A 19,762-nucleotide genomic window follows, 5' to 3' on the forward strand; every position below is an offset into this window, starting at 1 on the left:
TACTGACATATATGACAACACTGTCTAAATATAATGCGGGATACGTATTATAATAATAAGCTTTGATTAGAACAAACAGACCGGATCTTCATGAATACGAATTCTGGAAAAAGTCAGTAACGTTTCAAAGACATTCAATATGAGGAACCTTAGTTCATAGGAACGTTAGGCCGCCGTTTCCAGTAGCGGGAACGAATTAACGGGAACACTGATCGGAAGTAGGAACAGTTACAAGCTTTTCACAGGGGCAAGCAAACACTGATACACAACTGAAGATAGCAATAATTAGTCCCTTTTCAACGAACTGGTTTCCCCCTTCCCTAACGAATGGCTTCCAACTCCAACATAGATATAGAGGGTGCGACCCAGCATCTCCGTGACATTTTAAAATTGGACCGGCCCGGCAGTAGCACCGGTAAGTTACCGGGGATAAGGATACTTGGACGCAGTGTACGGAGTTAGGCCGCAGGGACAATTCATTTTAGTATCGTGTAAATTCCCGTACTTCACCCAGCTGAGATACAAGGTAGAAAATGTTTTGGAAGTGAGTAATGGAGGCGACTGAAGTCAGTTGCTCTGACACACAGACTTGTGACAAACAATGCGAGGAAGGTGGCATGTTGCAGTTAAAAGGCTAGTGCTGCTAACATTAGCTTACAGCTAACAAACGCAGCTACTGCGTACATAGTCTACATGTAATTACATGAACTGCGAAATTAACGAGATAAAGCTATACATATCAAAAAAGTTGAAAATTCCCAGTAAAAACCATCAGAAATGCCATAAGTTGTCTGGGTGTGTTCATAGTGTTATAGTGGTTACTACCATGCCCCAGTTTAAATTCACATTATTGTTTTTATGAAAACAACTTTGACACCTCAGTAACTAGCCTAGGTGGTTTGAGAGCATCTCATAATTTAGGGTATGGCAGGAGAAACACGCCCTTCATTCTTTATGGTCTATTCTCTTTGTTACAGTCTGTGCATTGCGGCTAGAATGAGAGGTTAGATCATGCTCGACTGACTAATCGCAAAGCGAGCTATTGATCGCGACACATCAAGTTATCGTCAAATGGGACTTAGTGTGCAGGGGCGTACCTGATCAATTCTCTTTAACTTCTCAAAGAAAGAGTAACGTTTTGTATTTGTAATTAGTTCCTCAGCTTATATGCACACCTTTTTAAAGAAATGTCTTACACAAAGTCTGATAGAAGCAATAAAGGAAAAATGAAGTGTTGTCTTTTGGAACATAATGGTTGATATTGTTTAATACAATGTGCAGTGATTCCTCGATGTCCCTCTGTCTTATAGAAGCATCCTCTGGAGAGAGCCAGAGAAAGACACCTTTTAATGGTGAGCTGAATGGCCTTCTTGGTGCTGACCTTATAGGAGCGGGAGAGCGTACAGTAATGGTGGACCCGACGAGTCACAACTCAGAAATCCTCAATGCATCAGACAGTCAGACCATGTGAGGAGGTTTTAACCTATTCCACCTTTTTTAATCCCACTTAATCCTTTTTGTTGGCTCTCTCTACCAACAGGATGGCCTCCCCCCCTTTTTTTTTTGTCTGTCTCTCTTTTTGTGGTTGACAAAAATATTCAGTGACTGTTTTGTTGAACTGTCAGACATTAGCTCTGTTTGTCTTATAGTTTGTTTAAGTATCAGTTATATTACAGGATAAATGAGCTTCCATATTAAGCTAAACATTTTATAAGGTAACGATTGTTATTATTATCAATTCCTTTTAAGTTGTCTCTCTGGAGATGATGGTTCCACCTGTATTGCTATCACATCCAGCAATGTTGAAATTGTCGCCAGTCGTGATTCCAGCATTGACAGTAAGGCCCGTGGAAGTAACAAGGTGTGTCAGCCAACTTTTTCAAGACATCTTTTAAGTCATGGCTTAGCTCATCTTGCCTCATATAGATTTACTTTTCTTGTTTTTTTATGTATTATTTTGGTTGCTTTTTATAGGTTAAGATTCAGCCTGTGGCTAAATATGACTGGGAGCATAAATATTACTATGGCAACCTAATAGCAGTGTCCAACTCATACTTGGCGTATGCCATCAGAGGTGAGTGTAAACATTTTCCTCTTAGTTGCTCTTTTGGTGTTCTGCCTTTAAGAATTGAGCTATTGATTGGTCAAAATTGGGGTCAGTTTTTCTAAATTGATGTGTTTGCAAGACTTTGTCCAAAACATTGGCCGAAAAAACCGAAATTGAGCTGTGTGATCAAAGTTGACACATTGCTGTCTCCAGCGCAAAAACAAGTTTGCTGATTTCAGTACAAGTAAGCATTCTTTAAAGTACAGGCAGATATGGAAAACATTAGCCAGTATTGATGATCTCTGAAATGTACAGCTGACCCTGGTGCCACATTGCGTCTCATCAGCAATAGCAGAAAGTTTTCAGGGAAGAAAAATTTTTTTTCATGCAACATTCCAGGAGTTCTGTCATTAATATGTGCATTTTGGATAAACAACAAGAGCCTTCCACGTCACTAACTGAAGTTGAGAGCTCCACACCATAGATGGAAAAGATTCTTGAGATATTTGCAGACAGGCATTATACAACTAAAAAACTCTGCCTTTTCTGCGAACTAATCTCAACAAGGCACTACTCATTGCACATGCCAGTTAGTTGCTTAGGATACAGGTGATTGGTGTTTTTTATCTGAAAAGTACATGAAAGAACTTGCGGTTAATGGGCCCCTATTGACCCACATGAGGGTTTTAAAATGGAAGATTGTGGAATAGAATGAGGGCCTTGCTGCAGTACTTTACAGTGGGCAGATACACTGGCTACCTGTGTATGTGGGATATTAGAAAAAGAAATGTTTTTCTGCTTCTCCGTACTTTTTGCCACATCACGGTTAGGTCACTGTGGTGTTTATTTGCATGCATTTATGTGTTACACAGACACACACACATTCTTACCCTAAACCTTATCATACAAAAAAACATACAGAACTGTGGGTGCACTGTCTTGTGTTTGTTTAAAACAAATGTGTTGCTTGACAATAGGTGAGCTGGGTTTTTTTTTTCTTTTTAGAAGATTACAGGAAAGCAGTTATAGTCATTGTTATGAAGATGGTTCAATGAGTTTAAGTATTGTTTTAATGGGAAACACACTCTTTGTTGCAGACCTGCTGTATCAATAGTCTTGTCTCAGATACCCTTTTCTGTCTTTACTGGGCTATAGGCTGCTTCCCTCCTCTGGTTTTCATTTAGTTTTGCTCTTTAACAAGGAATTATGAGTGTCTGTGTGCTGAAAGAACGTGACAGTGCAGATGTTGGTTGAGAAGCTCTCAGAAAATGTTAAATTTGGTTGTCAGGGTTACGGAGGCGGTGGATATTTGTGTTTGCTAAACAGTGAACTGAGATCTGCAGCGGTGGGTTCAGTTGCTCTTTTGCCAAGACAGTTGAGATGCTCGCGTTTTGACTGTTTGGCTGGAACAGTGATCTCCACTAGCCCTTAAAATTGACCCCCACCAGTCTTTGGAGCCTGTGAAACACACCCTGCTAAAGCAGAGAATATAGATGAACTCAGAAACAAATGTCTCAGTCAGGAAACATTCAAAACAAGACTGAATTCAAGGAGCGAGCCTTCACCAGACAGTTTTTTTTTCTTTTCACTGTCTCAAATTGTGCAAGCTTTCACATTTCCATAGAGACATTTTCACATTTGAGAACGGCACAAAGTCCCTTCAGGTCAAGGGCTGATGAATGGAAGGGTTAGCATGACATCACGGTCCAGAAATAGACAACAGATGGCCACACAACTCCGTCACTGTACTAGTGAATAAATGGAGCTATGTGTTGGAGTGGTGACCCATGTGGGTTTTGTTCTGTCATATGTGTTTGAATTTTCATGCAGGTCAAATTTACACAATGCAGAGGAAGCGTCAGGGCAAGTCTAAAATTAGCCCCTAAATCAAAATAAACACCTTTTCATTTGCACTAACCTGTGCAAAGTGTCATTGACTTCACAAACAAAATACAAAGGAAAAGCAGTAACTAGAATAATGTAAATAGAAAAAAAAAAAAAAACATTCTCCCAGTGATAACACATGATTTGTGCGAGTCTAACATGTCAGGTGTCCTAGTGTTACATTTCAGTCTGTTTTGCTTGTCGGCAGGTGCTAACAACCACGCGATGATCCGTGTGCTGAGTTTGGGTTCGGCAGAACGCACGCTCCTGAAGGGTTTCACAGGCGCCGTCACCGATCTGGCTTTTGCTCATCTGGACTCCAACCTGCTGGGCTGCGTGGACGAGGCTGGTAACCTGGTTATCTGGCAACTCACCAGTGAGAGCAGCAAAATCCAGTATCCTCCTTGCCCTTTTACTGTGTTCCTATGACAAGGTCATAGAGTGATGCAGGCTTTTACTGCAGACACACCTGATTGAGCTAATCAGGATCCTGGGGAGTTTCTGAAAATTAGATTCATGTGCATTAGATCAGAGCTGACGCTGAGTCCGGCCAAGGTTTGGCTCTCCGGGAGGTGGATTAAATGTCCCTGCTCTGTTTATTTGTATTGGTGCAAAAAGATTTTCCTCGCACGGTGCTGTGTTGCTCCAGTATCAGGTTATTAATTCTGATCAAGCAATAACAGCATAATAATAATTCTGTTGCAAGAATGGTCTCACAGAACATCTACAAGACAGGAATCGATGTTGTTAATGATTTCTGATCTTCGTAATACCTCGATGTTTAAATGTATTAAGAACTTTATTTAACAAGGAAGTCAGATTGAAACTGAAACCTTCTTTTTCAAAGGAGGTTTATCCATGGTAGGAAAGCAGGCTGCACTTTCAGACAGATAAAATGTAAAAGCTAAAGAGGATAAATATGGAACAACCTGTCCCATTTACCAAGTACACCTCATTGCATGTTTTCCCGCGTAATGGTGTTTTTTTTTGTTTTTTTCCATGTGTTTGATATAAAAGATAAGATGAGGGAAAGCATGTGTGGACTTGCTTGTGACCATGTCCAGTATATTTGTAGAGAGATTTATTTTTACCAGCCTATTGCATAAGGTCTGCATTGGCTGATAAAAGTCTTAGTGTTGTGTTACTCCTTAATACCAATGCCTCTCAGAGATGAGGTGGTAGTTCATATCCGGAGACCTGAAGACACACCGCTCAACTCCAACCGTAGGCTCATCTGGTGTCCCTTTATCCCAGAGGACAATGATGAGAGCCCCGAGGACGCGTGTCAGACCCTGGCCCTTCTCCACGAGGACAGGGTAAGTCACACTCTTCCTTCATTTTTTTCTTTTTTTCTTTCACTGTCCTTCCCTCATTTGTGACTTTGATATTTTCTTTGCCCAGGCTGAGGTTTGGGATCTCGACATCCTCAGATCCAACAACAGTACGTGGCCCGTGGACGCCACTGAACTCAAAGAGGGTTTTATCACCATCAAAGGACACACAGCGGTAAAGCTCTGCTTCATTCAAACCACATTTACTGCCTCACTGCCACCACCACTGTTGACTTAAGTCATGCGCAAGTCTACGCTTTTATATTTTCATAAAGTATTTTCACTTTCTTAAGTGGTATGTGTTGTATGGTAAGCGTTTAATGATTTATCAAGCTGCTTTGGCTGTTAGAATAAAACAAGACTCTGGCTCTTTGTCTCCTCAGCGTATCAGTGAAGGAGCTTTGTCTCCAGATGGCACAGTCCTAGCAACAGCCAGTCACGACGGTTACGTGAAGTTTTGGCAGATCTACATCGAAGGACAGGACCAGCCAAGGTACAAATTCAGATCCGATGGACTGACCTCGTTCTCTCATATGGAACTTTATGTCATCGGTTGGTTTACGGTGTCTTCCTGAGCTGTGTTTGAAAAGAAGTATGCAGTTACACCTGCTTTTCACACAGCTTCATCTCCTTTCAATCTGTGCTTTCCTTCACCCGGTTTTCACGTAGCTTTGTTTCCTTTAAATTGTTTTTTTTTAAAGCAATTTTTCTGGATGTCACATTTACTTGTGCCTAAACAGATGCAAATTCAGAAACATGACTTCTGATTGGTCAGGGTGGTAGCCTTATTTTATGGCTTTTATGAATTCGCCCTTAAGCGTGTATAATCAGCGACAGATTAAAAGCTGAATTTCACACACACATATCGCTAAGTCACTCTGAAACACTGCTCCCGGCTGTATTCAGTCCTTCCTTATCTGAGTAATTATGGTGAGAAAGTGTGTCACGGCATCACTCCTGAACTGAGCGTTTACTTTTATCTGTGTTCCTCTCAATGTTTCAGTGCTTTTTTTAGTTCTCCTTCCTTTAGTCTGCCCTGGAGAATGGCACAGCCTCGGTTTCACCACTGAATTACTGTGGTGAAAGTTTTGGTGATGAATCTGTCAGAGGTGTGTGTGTGCTTGTGTGCCTGCGCGTGTGTGTGTGTGTTTGTATGTGATTTTAACCTATGACTCTGTTCCCTGCAGGTGTCTACATGAATGGCAGCCCCATAATGGAAGGCCTCTGTCCTGTCTGTTGTTCTGTGACAACCATAAGAAACAGGATCCAGAGTAAGTACCCACAGGTTTTCAGGGGTCTGTGTGCTGCAAAACGTAAAGGGTGGGGGGGGGGGGGGGGTTGTTCAGTTAATGCTACATAAGAGACCAGGTTCATCAGGTTCAGATTTTTTATGCCACTCAATAATAGATTCGTTAGCTTTGAGTTGGTGTAAAATACATATATTTTGGTTTGTATTATGCATGTGTCTATAAATGTGTAAAACTCTTTTTTGTCTTTTTTGTTGTCTTGTGCTGTAGTGTCCCATTCTGGCGTTTTTTGATTACTGGAGCAGATCAGAACCAGGAGTTGAAAATGTGGTGCACGGTGTCATGGACCTGTCTGCAGACTATCAGGTCTCTTCAGTAGACTGTCTCGAATTAATCATGTCCCTCTAACAAGGACATGGTTATGTATCGCAATGTACCTCCAAGAAATTATTGAGTTTTGTTACCACTCAGGTCTAGTAGTTGTTTTCAGATAAAGCAGTTCAACATGTTCATTTACAAATGTAACCGCTTGTCATCGTGGAGAACTGCTGTCATATCACAAATGACAGAGACATTTCTTTCTGCGATGCAGGTTTTCTCCAGACCCTTTCAACTCCAGTGTCCTTCCCAGTTTGAAGGCCTGTCTGGACCTGTCTGCTGAGTGTCTCATCCTTAGTGACGTCCAGAGAAAGGTCAGACGCTCAATTTATACAGAGTTACAACTTAAGAAAAAACACATTCTCACCCTATAAAAACTAGCACAGGTCTGATGCAGCTTGGGGTGTCACATGTAATTCGTTTGAGCTGCTCTCTGCATTTTCGCACCGCTGACGCCACATATTTGTCTTGAAGCTTTCAACAATAGCACAGAATGTTAACTTAACGGTATGAGGGGGTGTTGAGTGGAGGGGTGGTCTGCTGAGCTGTGTGTTCTCTGTAGGTTCTGTACGTGATGGAGCTGCTGCAGGATCAGGAGAAGGGCCGTGCCAGTTTTACTGCAGTGTCGGAGTTCCTGCTCACGCACCCTGTCCTCAGCTTCGGTGTACATGACGTCAGCCGCAGCCGCCAGCGTCACACCGAAGTCCTTCCCCAGGAAGAAGAGAGCGAAAGCATGACCACAGGTTAGTTCCAGATCTTTCAGTAACTGCTCTGGGAGACCATTCTGTATCACATGTTTAAATCTGAGTCTATGAGCTTGTGTTCTTGTTTTTTTTTTTTGTTTTTTTTTTTTGTTTTCCCCAAATTTGTTTTTTTTATTTCCTAGGAGTAATATTTTATGTTTTTACAGAAGGAAGCCAGGGGCCCATGGAATCCAAATCTGGGATGCAGATCAAGCTATACTGTGTTCACACTAAGTGAGTGTTCATATTCAGATTGAAACTGATTACCACCAATAAACATAATCCTCACTGAAGTAACTAATTTGCATAGATTAAATAGGGATGCTAGTGCTCACTTGGAATATTTTAAATGTTTAAAAAGTTTCTTTGCATCCTTGTCTCAATCCCGAATTTATGTTAAGCACCCGTGTTCCCTCTTTCCTGCAGAACTCTTCAAGATGTGCAGATTTGGTTTCAGCCCAGTCTGGGCTCTTCTGCATCTGTCTTTGTGTCTCGTTCTGGATCGCAGGACGGCTTTGGTGAGAACAGACTTTGACGCCTAATTCTGGGTTCCTAGTATCTGCTCCTGAAGATGATGGTTTTTGCCAGTCCCTCATAATTAGAGGCACTCTTGCAACTGGGAAACAGGTTTAAGCAGTCTTAAGCCAATCAGAGACCACAGTGTTTGGTTGAGAGGAAAAACCTGCAGGACTCTGGACCTTCAGGACCAGTTTTGAGGGCCCTGACCTATCTGATAACTTTGAATACTGACACACGTAGTTCCGTGTTACATCCTGAATTTAGAGGAAGCTGTGGTGTTTTTCTCATGCTGTGTTTTTATGTGTGTATATCTGTGTATATCTTTGAACACACTGACATGACGACTGATGTGTAAGAGAGGAGAGTGGAGAACTGGAGTGGTTTAATTTGCTTGCTCATCCTATCAGGCATTTCGGATCACCTGACAGATCTGAGCGTGGAGGGTATGAGCTCGGATAAGGAATCAGGCAGCGGTTCTCAGAACGACCTGCGTAAGATTCCTGCTCTTCCCACTCCCGCCGACTTCCTCACGGCGGCCAGCTCGGCCATGCCCAAGCTCATGACCCCCGACGCCTTCATGACCCCCAATGCCTCAGTGAGTTCATAGACGCCGCTCGAAAAAAAAAAAAAAAGAATTAAACTGAAACTGGGGTCATCTTATGCCTGGTGTACATGCAATACAATCATTGTGATTCTTTTTTTTTTTTAACTGTCATTTGCTGTGTTTTCTCTCTGGCCCCTGCTTGTCTTTCTCCAGGTTCCAGCCTCTCCAGGCAGCAGTGTGAGCAGTCTGACTATAGTTACCGCCATAAGCAGCTCAGACGGTGGAGCAAGGTTAGCACTAACTCGTTTAGAGATAAACAGAACACTTCAGCAAAGACTGCTTTCATCCAGCTGGTCCACAGTGTCATTGAGAAAGCGTTTCCCTGACTTTAGTCCTCTTTGTAGATATTTCAGTAATTGATGTACAGCTAGGATGTAATCTCAAGGTTAGCTGGGTTTTTTTGTTTTTTGTTTTTTTTTCAACCTTTCTTCGTTTGAACACTAAAGGTCTGGAGCTTTGATCTTTTTTTTTTTTTTTTTTTTTGAACATTCACGGATAAGCCTTGAACAACACCAGACCAGACTGCAGTTGGGTTTTTCATGTATTCATGGTGTTTTATTTTTTTCTCCTCCCATGTCTCTCTCCCTGGGTCGTGACTCTTCAGGGGAGGAGATGAGCTGATACAGAGCCCTAAGATGTCTGTGGACGGGGCCAGCAGTAGTCTGACCCTCAGTGGCAGCGCTAGCAGCCCCAGGTCCAGCTCTGTCCTCATCTCTGGTCTGGGCGAAAGCATTCAGGTATTGCCTGAACCCGACACATTATTCATGTCCAAAGACATTCAGATGTAATTCATATTTAGTATATGTAATATAGAAGGTTTGTTTATTTGCATATATCCAATGTATCTCTGTTTCTGTCAACCACTGTATACGATTGGTTAGTGTAAGGAGACACACACCCACATGGCATGTTTAAATTAGTCTTTGATTACGGGACAAAAATGAAAACCGACAGGATTTGTGGGTTGGTGAGACCAATGAACTCTCCTGACGCTTATTATGGTCACAGAACGGTTTAACCGTCCTCTCCTCCCCCGGACCCCCCCTGCTTTCACCTCCGTTCACTGTCTCCCACTCATCTCACTCAGGGTCCTTCTCCTCCACTCGTTCTCTCACCTGGTCGGTTGCGTGAGGCCTCTCTCCTTTGTGAGGCGTCCCCCTATGCTCACATGCTGCCCCTCACCTTCCCCCTCCTCCCCTCGCAGGTCCTGCCTTCTCCGAACCCACCTCTGTCCCTGGACCTCCAGACTATTGAGCCCATTCTGGTCCAGCAGGCTTCTCCAACCAGGGCTCGCTCTCCAGATGTCATCTCCTCTGCCTCCACCGCCATGTCTCAGGACATCCCGGAAATCGCCTCTGAGACGCTCCAGCGCGGACTGGGCGTGGCCGGGGCGGAGGCTCGCGACCCGATCCCTGCTCTCCACTCCGACACCATGGCGTCCGCCGCATCCGCTCTCCACCTGCTTTCGCCACGGAACCGGAACAACTCGGACCACGGCCTCCATCCGCTGGAGCTGGGCCCGGGTGTCGGGGCAGGAGACGGGGAACAGAGGCTCAGTAACACTCCCTCTTTATTGGAGACGGCCCTGTCCCAAGAAAACGCAGCAGCGGCGGCCGTAGCATCCGGCTCTGACAGCAGTGTTAATCACACCTGGCCTGCAGCACCAGACATCACACGCGAGACTCGCAATAGCATGAGAGACAACGGCCTGGGAGACTGGTGAGAGCCAACGCCACACTTCTGTCCAGACCTACCCCACTCAGTTTGATTTGTTTGAGATTTTTTTTTTGGGAGCATGATTTTGTACTCAGGCTATTGCTGTTCTCTAGAATCCTCAGTGGTATTGATTGATTTTAGCGCATTGAGTTGTGACAGCCAAGTAAACCAACCTGAACAAAGCTGAAATTTTTAATGTGATTTTGTCTGACGGTTGTATTTTTTAATGTGTTTTGAACGTGACTTTGTCTCCAGCTCCAGAGAGGAACTGAAGGATAGACACATGTCTTCCCCTTACCACAGACGTACCTATCACCTGGCTCAGAATGACAGCCAAGATGCCAGTGCAGAGCAGAGGTAACAAACCCATCAGCTCTCTTAGTTTAGTCCATTATTCCTGTTGGAATCACTATGTTATCTGTGCACCTGTGAAAGGACTGGCTCTTTCCAGCTTTTCCTTTTTACATAGAAGTAGAATATCATTTTTTTACGCCTCTTTTTGACTAAATGAACTGAATTTAAAACAAAACCCAGAAGCACTAAGTCGTATTTAGGCCTCTGTTGACCTTAAAGTGGCCTTGCGATGATGATGATCCATCAGGCGTGTTTGTCTTTTGCTCGTCAGTACTGCCTATTTTAAGACTTTAAAACTGTTCTGCTGTGTTCTCCTCTTGCTCCGACGCACAGCGACCATGACGACGAGGTTGCAAGTCTAGCATCCTCCTCTGGGAACTGCGGTTCCAGGGTATCTCACAGACTCCCAGTCAAGGACTGGAAAACCTCCCCCAGGAGCTCCCCCAAACTGAAGAGGAAGAGCAAAAAGGAAGATGGGTAAGCCCAGTGCACCAGCTGAGGTTTTTGAGGGTTCATAACCCTGTACATGTTAAGTTCATCTTTTTTAAGTGTTCTATGTGCCTTTGCAGTAATTTAGCGTCTGAAAGCTGACGAGTTGCATCAGTATGAAATATTAAACCTTTTTTTTTTTCTTTCTTCCTTGTTTTTTTTTTTTTTTTTTTTTTTATAATTTTTGCAGCGATTCCTCACAGTCCAGACAGGCTGATAACCAGGTGGGTTTTCCGATAATAAACCACGTAATAACTGATGAATTTTACATTATATTGGGACATTTTTGATCTCCCTGGCTTTTGCTAACATATCAAACGAATGGATATTTTGTCGCATTCCATTCCAATGACATAATCTGTGCAAATTGTATACACATTTTACGGCTGAGAACAGGCCAGTTCCTCTGCCTTTTTACTTCTGCATTGCCAGGCCATCTGTGGTCTGCTGATGAGCGTAATAAGAATATTTTAACATTGATGATCTAATGAGTCATTTGAGAGTGTTCACTAAGTGTGACATTGCTGAAGTCTTTATCCTCTGTGTGTGTGTGTGTGTGGATATTAATGGTGAGGGAATGTCAAAGGGAAGCGATGAGTGTTCTCTGAGTGTTATTCGTAGTCTGCGTCCTGCGTGCGTGACTGCACTGACGTTTGTGATGGATGAACCACGAGAACATCATTAGTATGACTAATGACATTAGCCCTCAAATTCAGTGCCACAGCACCATGCTGTCAGTTTGCCCCTGCCATGTCAGAGTGTAAACCCTGTTTATTGTTCACTTCTAAAAAATTGTACTCACGCATACTTACGCATGTTCCCATGTTGAGATGCGTGGGGAAGTGTTTATATATTTATTTATTTAGCCTTTATCAGTGTTTCTTTAATGTTTATCTCCGTCTCTCTTTGCTCTTTCTCACATGCTCTCCCTCTGTTTGTTTCCTCTCTGTCTTTATCTGTCTCCCCGCTAGATGACGGCGGAGGCGCAGGAGGAATTGCTCCTGCTGCTGAGGAGTCAGCAGAGGGAGATCGCAGAGCTACGTCAGAGTCAGATGGAGCTGCTCCAGAGAGTAACCGGCCACATGGATGCCGTTCAGAGCTCCGTCATGGCCCACGTAGAGCACGTCCTGATCACACAGCAGGAGCAAGAACGTATCCTTCCACTAGGTGGCGACTGTAGTTCCGGCTGGTTGAGCAGAGCAGAGAGGAGCTCTGGAATATGAAGGGTCTCAGATAATGATCTCTCAATAACAGCTAATTAAGGATGGAGACCACTGGATTGTAAGAGGATTAAAGTAAAGCTTCATGAGTTACTTTGGAACGCAGAGTATAGACACAGAAGTCTTTGAGGGGTTTTTTTTGTCCTCTAAACTAAGCTACCATGTTTTAGTTCATTTTTTTATTCACTTGTGCCCACCCAGTAAGCGTTTCATGAATTATTCTCCCACCCATTCTCTGGTGAGTCATATCCTTCTGCTCCCATAAATGGTGCAGAGAGCTGTCTGTCAGAAACAGTGAACTTAAGAACGCTCAAAAGAAAATCCCAAAAGAGGCATGAAGTTTTCTACACACGATGTTCCCGGGACTGATTGTACATAGTGTACAACACAGGCACGTAACTGCAGAAGTTATTGACGGATAACAGTAAAGGGGGGAAGGAACAACTAGTTCCATCATTCTCTCCATAGTACCTACTGTTAGGTTTACTGTAACGCTCATTGTTTGAGTGACATGTCCTGAAAGATGAATTTATGTCCCACTGTATTTCCAAAAAAAGAAAAATGTGTTAACATGTGAATGTGTTATGGGGAGAAACAGTGAAGTCCCTGGACTAAAGGTTGTTAAGGGGTTTTACGTTGAGCCTGTTGAGTTATGTCATGTGTTTGGGCCTTGACGCTGCGTTGTTAGAGAGGAGAATGGAGCGGATCCTGGCGGAGGGACACAGCCGAAACCAGCAGCTCAACGAGCACCTGGCCCAGCAGTTAGCCCAGACGCTGAGCAACACCCTCTCCAACAGACTGGACAAAGTTCTGCGCGATGAGTTTAAGAAGACTGTTCCTCAAAGTTAGTGAAGAACATGCTGTCCTCTCTCTTAGCTATCAGCCTTTTCTTTGTTCACTCCTTGTACTTTTTTGCCTCCCCAGTCTTTTTTTTTTTTTTTTTTTTTATTATTTCAATATTCCCAGTCCATTAAACAAGAGCTCCTAGGGCAAGGTTAAGAAGTTTATTTTGTGTTCTTGCCTTGAAAACTATTTTGTAACTGTGTGTGATATTTTGTGTTGCCGCTGTGCTTTACAGGTGTCTCAAAGAGTCTGGAACCCATCACTGGACAGATGAGTAACACCATAGCTGCCAAGCTGACTGCAGTGGAGGGCACTCTGAAAGAAAATGTCACCAAAGTCGTTAAGTCAAAGGTCAGTGGCTTCTAGATCTCTAAGCCCGCCGTAGTGCCTTACTCGAGTTTTGAGGTTATGCGGTAATTGGAAGATTTGAAGAGCAGCCTTCTCTCTCTCTCTCTTTTTTTTTTTCTTTTTCTTTTTTCTTCTCTTTTTTCCCTCCTCAAAGACCTTTAAGCACAATCGACCTCTAACTTAAAACTTCAAGAAAGTTTCCATCAGAAAAAGAGCATTAATATTTCCAAAACAGCAGTTCAAAATGGATCAGTTTTTCAGCCCACAGTTATATGTTGAATTATTCATTGTTTTGCCAATAGTAGCACCTGAATGAGCTGGATAACACTGGCTATAACACTTACCTATCTCCCTCTCTTTCATTCTCTCTCTCTGTCTATTTTTCTCTCTTTTTTTTCTCTCTCTCTCTCTCTGCAGAACACTACAGATGCAATTGGCCGTGCGGCTGCAGAAGCCATGCAGGGCCCTATACAGGCAGCCTATAAAGATGCATTCCAGAGCATTGTGCTCCCAGTGTTTGAGAGAGGCTGTCAGTCCATGTTCCAGCAGATCAATGACAGCTTCAAACAGGGAACTAATGAATGTAAGAACGTATGAAATGATGAAATGACCAATAACACCCGGAGCATTGTCTTTAACACTCTCTCTAAAAGTCTAATCGACCTGGAAAGATGTAATATTAGATACTTAAAATTTTTAATTGGCCTTCTCATGGCATTGTCTCACTGTTTTTATTTTTTTCAGATAATCAGGTATTTCATGTGTCTGTTTATCCGAATGCACTGCTTGTTTATCAGTTTGGCAGGTAGTCCTCAAATGCTGTTAGATAAAATGGTCCACCTTAGAAAGGTTTTATGGGTAAATCATGTTTTATTCACTAAGAAAGAAGAAATCGGCCTTGGTACACGAGTGTTTGAATTTCATTCATTTTCAGCAATGCCCAAATACACACACTGACTCTTTCTCTCATGCCAAAGTTCTGGTGCTGATGCCAAAGTTCATGAATTATAATGGTTGTAATGACTTATATGACCAAAATTCAGTCAGTTTGGCACCTGCTGTCACTGCACTAGTTTTGAAAAATATTTTTTAAAAAAACAAATTTAGTGTACTTTTTAACTGTGAGACACTATGAAGCAGTTAGGCCGATATTTTATGCCATGCATACAGAGTTGATATGTTTCCTGTCACCTTGTTAGCTATATTTATTTTGGTTTCGGGATGGTTTGACTGAATCAAATCCTGTGTCCTCCTCTAACAGATATTCAGCAGCTTGAGACACATGTGAAGAACAGAAAGCAGCGGGAGCAGGATGCACGGGACCCCGTGATTGGCCAGCTGCAGCAGATGATTGACACGTTCCAGAACTCTCAAGACCAGCTGGCCACCAACTTGACAGCCAGCGTTCGCACTGAAGTCCAGCACCAGCTTCACATGATTGTGGGAAAGTAAGGCATCTACGACGCACTTTTGATGATAATCCACTTTCATTTTTTTTATGTCCTTTTATTTAGCTTGGCCAGTGTGTATTCATGAAATCAATAGAAATCTTTTTTATAAAGAGTCTTGGGCAAGGGATCGATCTCTCAGTTCTATATCTGCCAATAAAATCAGCTCTTCTGCAGTCTGTCTTACAGTTAATTTGGTGACGAATGTAGTCCTTGATCTGGAGAGAGATACTTAAAACTCAGAATAGCTTGGGCCCTTTTTGACTTTTTTGTTGTTCTCGTCTTAAAATAACTCTATTCACGGGGGCTTTAGGCATTCCATTGGCTGCGTAAGTGGATTATCACAATTATAACAGCATCTCTAGTTCAAAAGCGTGGCAGTAAATGAAGCGTAGGTTTGGCTGGTGTATTCAGTGGAGCAAATCAAACCCCCCCGTCGTAGAGTTAAGATAAGGACGTGTTGGCGAGAAGATGGAAAACAGGTGACTCGTACCTTTTAAGGACAGGCGTTAGAAAACTTCCGTTGAACGAGGTAAACAAGCGCTGCTTTCTCGCTTTTCGTTCTTTCCTCCAGCCTGCAGGACTCCATCCTCACGCAGGTGCAGCGCATTGTGAAGGGGGAGGTTAGTCTTGCGATGAAGGAGCAGCAAGCAGCCGTCACCTCCAGCATCATGCAGGCCATGCGCTCCGCTGCCGGCACGCCTGTCCCCACCGCCCACCTGGACTACCAGGCCCAGCAGGCCAGCATCCTGCAGCTCCTTCAGCAGGGCCAGCTCAACCAGGCCTTTCAGCAGGTCAGGACGGTTACCGTGGGAACATATGCTCTCATACGCTCACAGCCTCTGTGCTCCTCATATACTGACTCATGCAGGCTGTTCAGAGGTTCAGAGAGCTCTGTGTGTGTCAGGGCATAGCTGTAAGCCTACAGTCATGCACTCAGCTGAGCATTTTGAAAACGCTTCATACACTCACCCCCTTATATTAGGTAACGTACATATGCATGCACACTTGTCTGTACTTTCAGCCTGAGTTTTCAAAAATTTATGGAAGACTCACGGATGGAGGCGCTCTCTCTCTCTCTCTCTCTCTCTCTCTCTCTCTTTCTCTCTTTCTCTTTCTTTCTTTCTCTCTCGCTCACGCTCTCTTTCTTTCTCATGCTTTCTTTGTCTTTGTCTTGCAGTCACTCTTTCTCTGTCACCGACCACAAAGATTGTAATCACAGAGCCTAACTCATCTTCTCCACATAGACATTGTCTGAGGCCCAGGCCTTGACTGACTGCCGTATGTTCTTGTCTTGTCTCCAGGCTTTGTCTGCAGCAGATCTGAACCTGGTCTTGTATGTATGTGAGACCATTGACTCTCAGCAGGTGTTTGGTCAGACCCCCTGTCCTCTCATTCAGCCTGTTCTGCTGTCTCTCATACAGCAGCTCTCCACCAACCTGTCCACACGTACAGAACTGAAGATCAGGTAGGTTTCTCAAAGCTGCATGTGCGCGTGCACACACACACACACGCAAAAACAGCACGCCTGTATCCACTTTCACAGTTACTTGACAGTGTGAGTTTTGTGTCCAAATTATCATTAACAGTCATTTATGTTCTAATGATCTTGACTCACACACAGTAACACAAGCCAGCACCAGCTTGTACACACACACAAAGCACTGTATCACACTATGTGTTTAAGGCTGTGACATGAGGTCCGATAAAATACTAGGAGTTTCAGCTTACAGCTTTTCATTAAATGGCATGGATGTCCTCCCAAAGACTGGACCTTTATCCAGCCAGTCTCGTTTTATGCGTGATGTGACGCAGTCACTACGGCCTTGCTGCATTGAAGTGCGGTTATTAAAGCTCTGTGCCAGCCTGGACTTCATCAGAAATGTTTGCTGTGGGAGGAAGACAGGCTGGCCTGAATCAGAAATGAAACATAGCAATCATTCACTGCCAAGTCCCCTTACTGCTGTTAAACAGCCTCATCTCTGCCTTTAAATAACAAACCGGACGTCTGATGAGGCCCATATGTTCACACCCATCTCCGTGTGTGTGTGTGTGTGTGAGTGTGTGTGTGTGTGTAAAGGCATTTTACAGTTGGACTGGGCAGACACATGGCATATATAATTTAGATGTATTTGCTCAGACTTAGTCAGTAGCATCCACACTTGTGACCAGGATTCCACAAGAACGTAGCTGACCTTGTTCCTTTGGGTGTTAGAGGTCACCAGGTTCTCTCCCCCCTCTATCTCTTAGTAGTGCTCGCGTTTCTCAGAGTTAAGCAAATCACTTTTGTCCTTAAATTGCATCTCTGCCTATTCACTATCTATGGAGATCAGACATGTGTCTTAACCTCTGTCGACCAGTTCGAAGTTAAGGAAACCCACAGTTGGAAATGTGAGCAGTACACTTCCTGTACTGGGAGGTTAATGGCCCCTAAGCCATAAGATTACTGTTGTGATAACGTCGCACATGGCCGCTTTAATATTCTGGAACACGTCCAACAGATGTGAAATTGAAACAATCTGATTGGAGGCATCTCAGTTTAGCCATCTGGAACGGGATATAGCACATTGTCCAGGGATATTAAGGTCATCGTATTGAATTTCCTCTTTTTTTTCTTTTTCTTTTTTTTTTCTTTTTTTGGAATCTCGTGTTTTAATCTTGGCGAGTGGTGGTAAAGTAATTAAGATGACCTCGGCGTAACATGCGGCCCACTCTCCCACAGTTTCACATTGTAAAGTCATTTCATTTTTAAAGCCAGATGGCAAATTTCCCCAACCACCCAGGTGGCATTATATTAATCCTTACTGGACTTTACAAAACCCCACTGGCGCAGCGGGTGGCGGAAAACCGTTTTATCCTGGAATAGCTTTTAAGAAACAACAAACATGATCTGTGTTATTGCAGCTGTTGGAGGAAAAAAAAAAGTGGCTGAGTGAAAAAGAGGAATGAAATGAAAATTTGAGTGTATTGTTAAAAGGATCTTTTGGTCTGGGCTGTTCAAATGCACTAGTTTCTATGATTACTGATGCCACTCCAATTCAGTATTGGTACGTTTTCAGATCTCCGTTAGAGTGGTTGAAAGTACTTCTTAATGTAATGAGATTTGGCTTCAAAGCAAACTAATGATATTCCGAGAGTATGAGGGAGATTAAACGAGCTTGTTTGGAATTTACAGAAAAAAAAAAGAGAGATATAATATGAATTTTGCCTGTGGCTGTGCTGATCAGAAACTAATGCAAGTGAGAAAATGTGCACTCTGTTCTGATGACGCAAGACTGTGTGATGAAAGCATTGGTACCTGTCTATGACATCTCTATGGCAATGAAACTCAAATTCATCTCCTCTTTGTGTGTGTGTTTGTGTGTTTGTGTGTGTGTGTGTGTGTGTGTGTGTGTGTGTGTGTCAGCTACTTGGAGGATGCTGTGATGAACCTAGACCACGGGGACCCAGTGACCAGAGACCACATGACCGCTGTGTTGTCCCAGGTTCGACAGAAGCTATTCCAGTTCCTACAGCAGGATCCCCACAGCCCCCTCAGCAAGCGAGCCCGTCGCCTCATGATGATGCTCCAGGGTCTGGTCAACCACTAGCCCTCAGAATTCAGCTCTTCCCGACACAGCTTTTCCCCTCACTTTGCAGGCTCGTCGACATCTTGTGTTTTCTCTCCAATCTCCCTGCATTTCAAGTTCTCTCAGACTGCGTTCAGTTATGTCAGTTCAGTTCAGTTCAGTTGGTGCTCGCGGAAGCACTCATGGGAGATGTAGTCCAGAACCAGAGATTGTGTAATTTGTTGTATGATGGCTCTGCACTACATGTTCCAATAGCCATCTCTGTTTTCTGCAATTCCACTGGTCATCTTATTTGACCATTTGTGTGGTTTTCATTCTTCTCTCTTCCTCCATGGCAAAGAGTGGTCTGTTTCAATCCCAGCAAGGACGCGTTTTGACGCAAAATATTTTTTCCTCTTCAGAAGCCTGTTTTGCTTATTATCCTCTGGAAAAGCACCGGAAAACTGAAGTATCTCTGCTTATTTTTTGCTAACATTTATGACGAGCATGACTCAAGAGGAAGAGAACCAACACTTATTCATTTTGATTGATGGAGGAAGATGTCGCATAGATTTTTTTTTTGGACCCACTTCTGCACATTAATCATTGAGCTTCAATGACAGAAGAGTTCAGAAATGGAAAGGACATTGCCCCTTTGTTCTGTTGCTTGTTACTCAATATTTGATTATTCTGCAATGGCTTTTTTTTCTTTCCTGGCCTTTTTACCAAGACAGAAAATCAAGGCAAAATTTTTTGCACTGAACCTTTTGCCTCTTGTGAATTTCAACTATAGCATCACATCAAGAATTTCCTCTAGAACTGTCTTCATTTAACATTTCCAGAGTCAGCACTATTCCTCATCTTAAGAGTGGCAAAATTCTTGACAGGTTAAAACAAGAGTTAGGACAAATTATTCATCAGTCTCTTTAGCTCACAATTTCAAGCATACTGAATCAAATTGTAACTGCATGCCCAGTAAACGCATTATTATCAGTTTATGTTAGATTGAGAAACAGGCTGACGTTCTTATCAGTAATCCCTTA

General features: G+C 43.2%; 1 protein-coding gene across 1 annotated transcript; it reads left to right on the plus strand.

The window, feature by feature from the left end:
- The first annotated feature begins 285 nt into the window (after positions 1-285).
- On the plus strand, positions 286-19,762 carry edc4 (enhancer of mRNA decapping 4). Its single transcript, XM_030766532.1, has 29 exons — positions 286-415; positions 1,311-1,467; positions 1,750-1,861; positions 1,975-2,074; positions 4,140-4,326; positions 5,100-5,247; positions 5,333-5,437; positions 5,646-5,755; positions 6,450-6,533; positions 6,780-6,875; positions 7,102-7,201; positions 7,450-7,630; positions 7,798-7,864; positions 8,057-8,148; positions 8,557-8,744; positions 8,907-8,983; positions 9,358-9,490; positions 9,958-10,472; positions 10,725-10,826; positions 11,157-11,300; positions 11,503-11,536; positions 12,284-12,464; positions 13,221-13,376; positions 13,611-13,726; positions 14,141-14,306; positions 14,985-15,171; positions 15,746-15,965; positions 16,476-16,639; positions 18,578-19,762. Exons 1-29 carry the CDS (start codon positions 328-330, stop codon positions 18,759-18,761), a joined length of 4,194 nt encoding a protein of 1,397 aa, XP_030622392.1. The 5' UTR covers positions 286-327; the 3' UTR covers positions 18,762-19,762.

The sequence above is a fragment of the Chanos chanos genome, chromosome 2 (genome assembly GCF_902362185.1).
Source record: "Chanos chanos chromosome 2, fChaCha1.1, whole genome shotgun sequence".
NCBI lineage: Eukaryota > Metazoa > Chordata > Actinopteri > Gonorynchiformes > Chanidae > Chanos > Chanos chanos.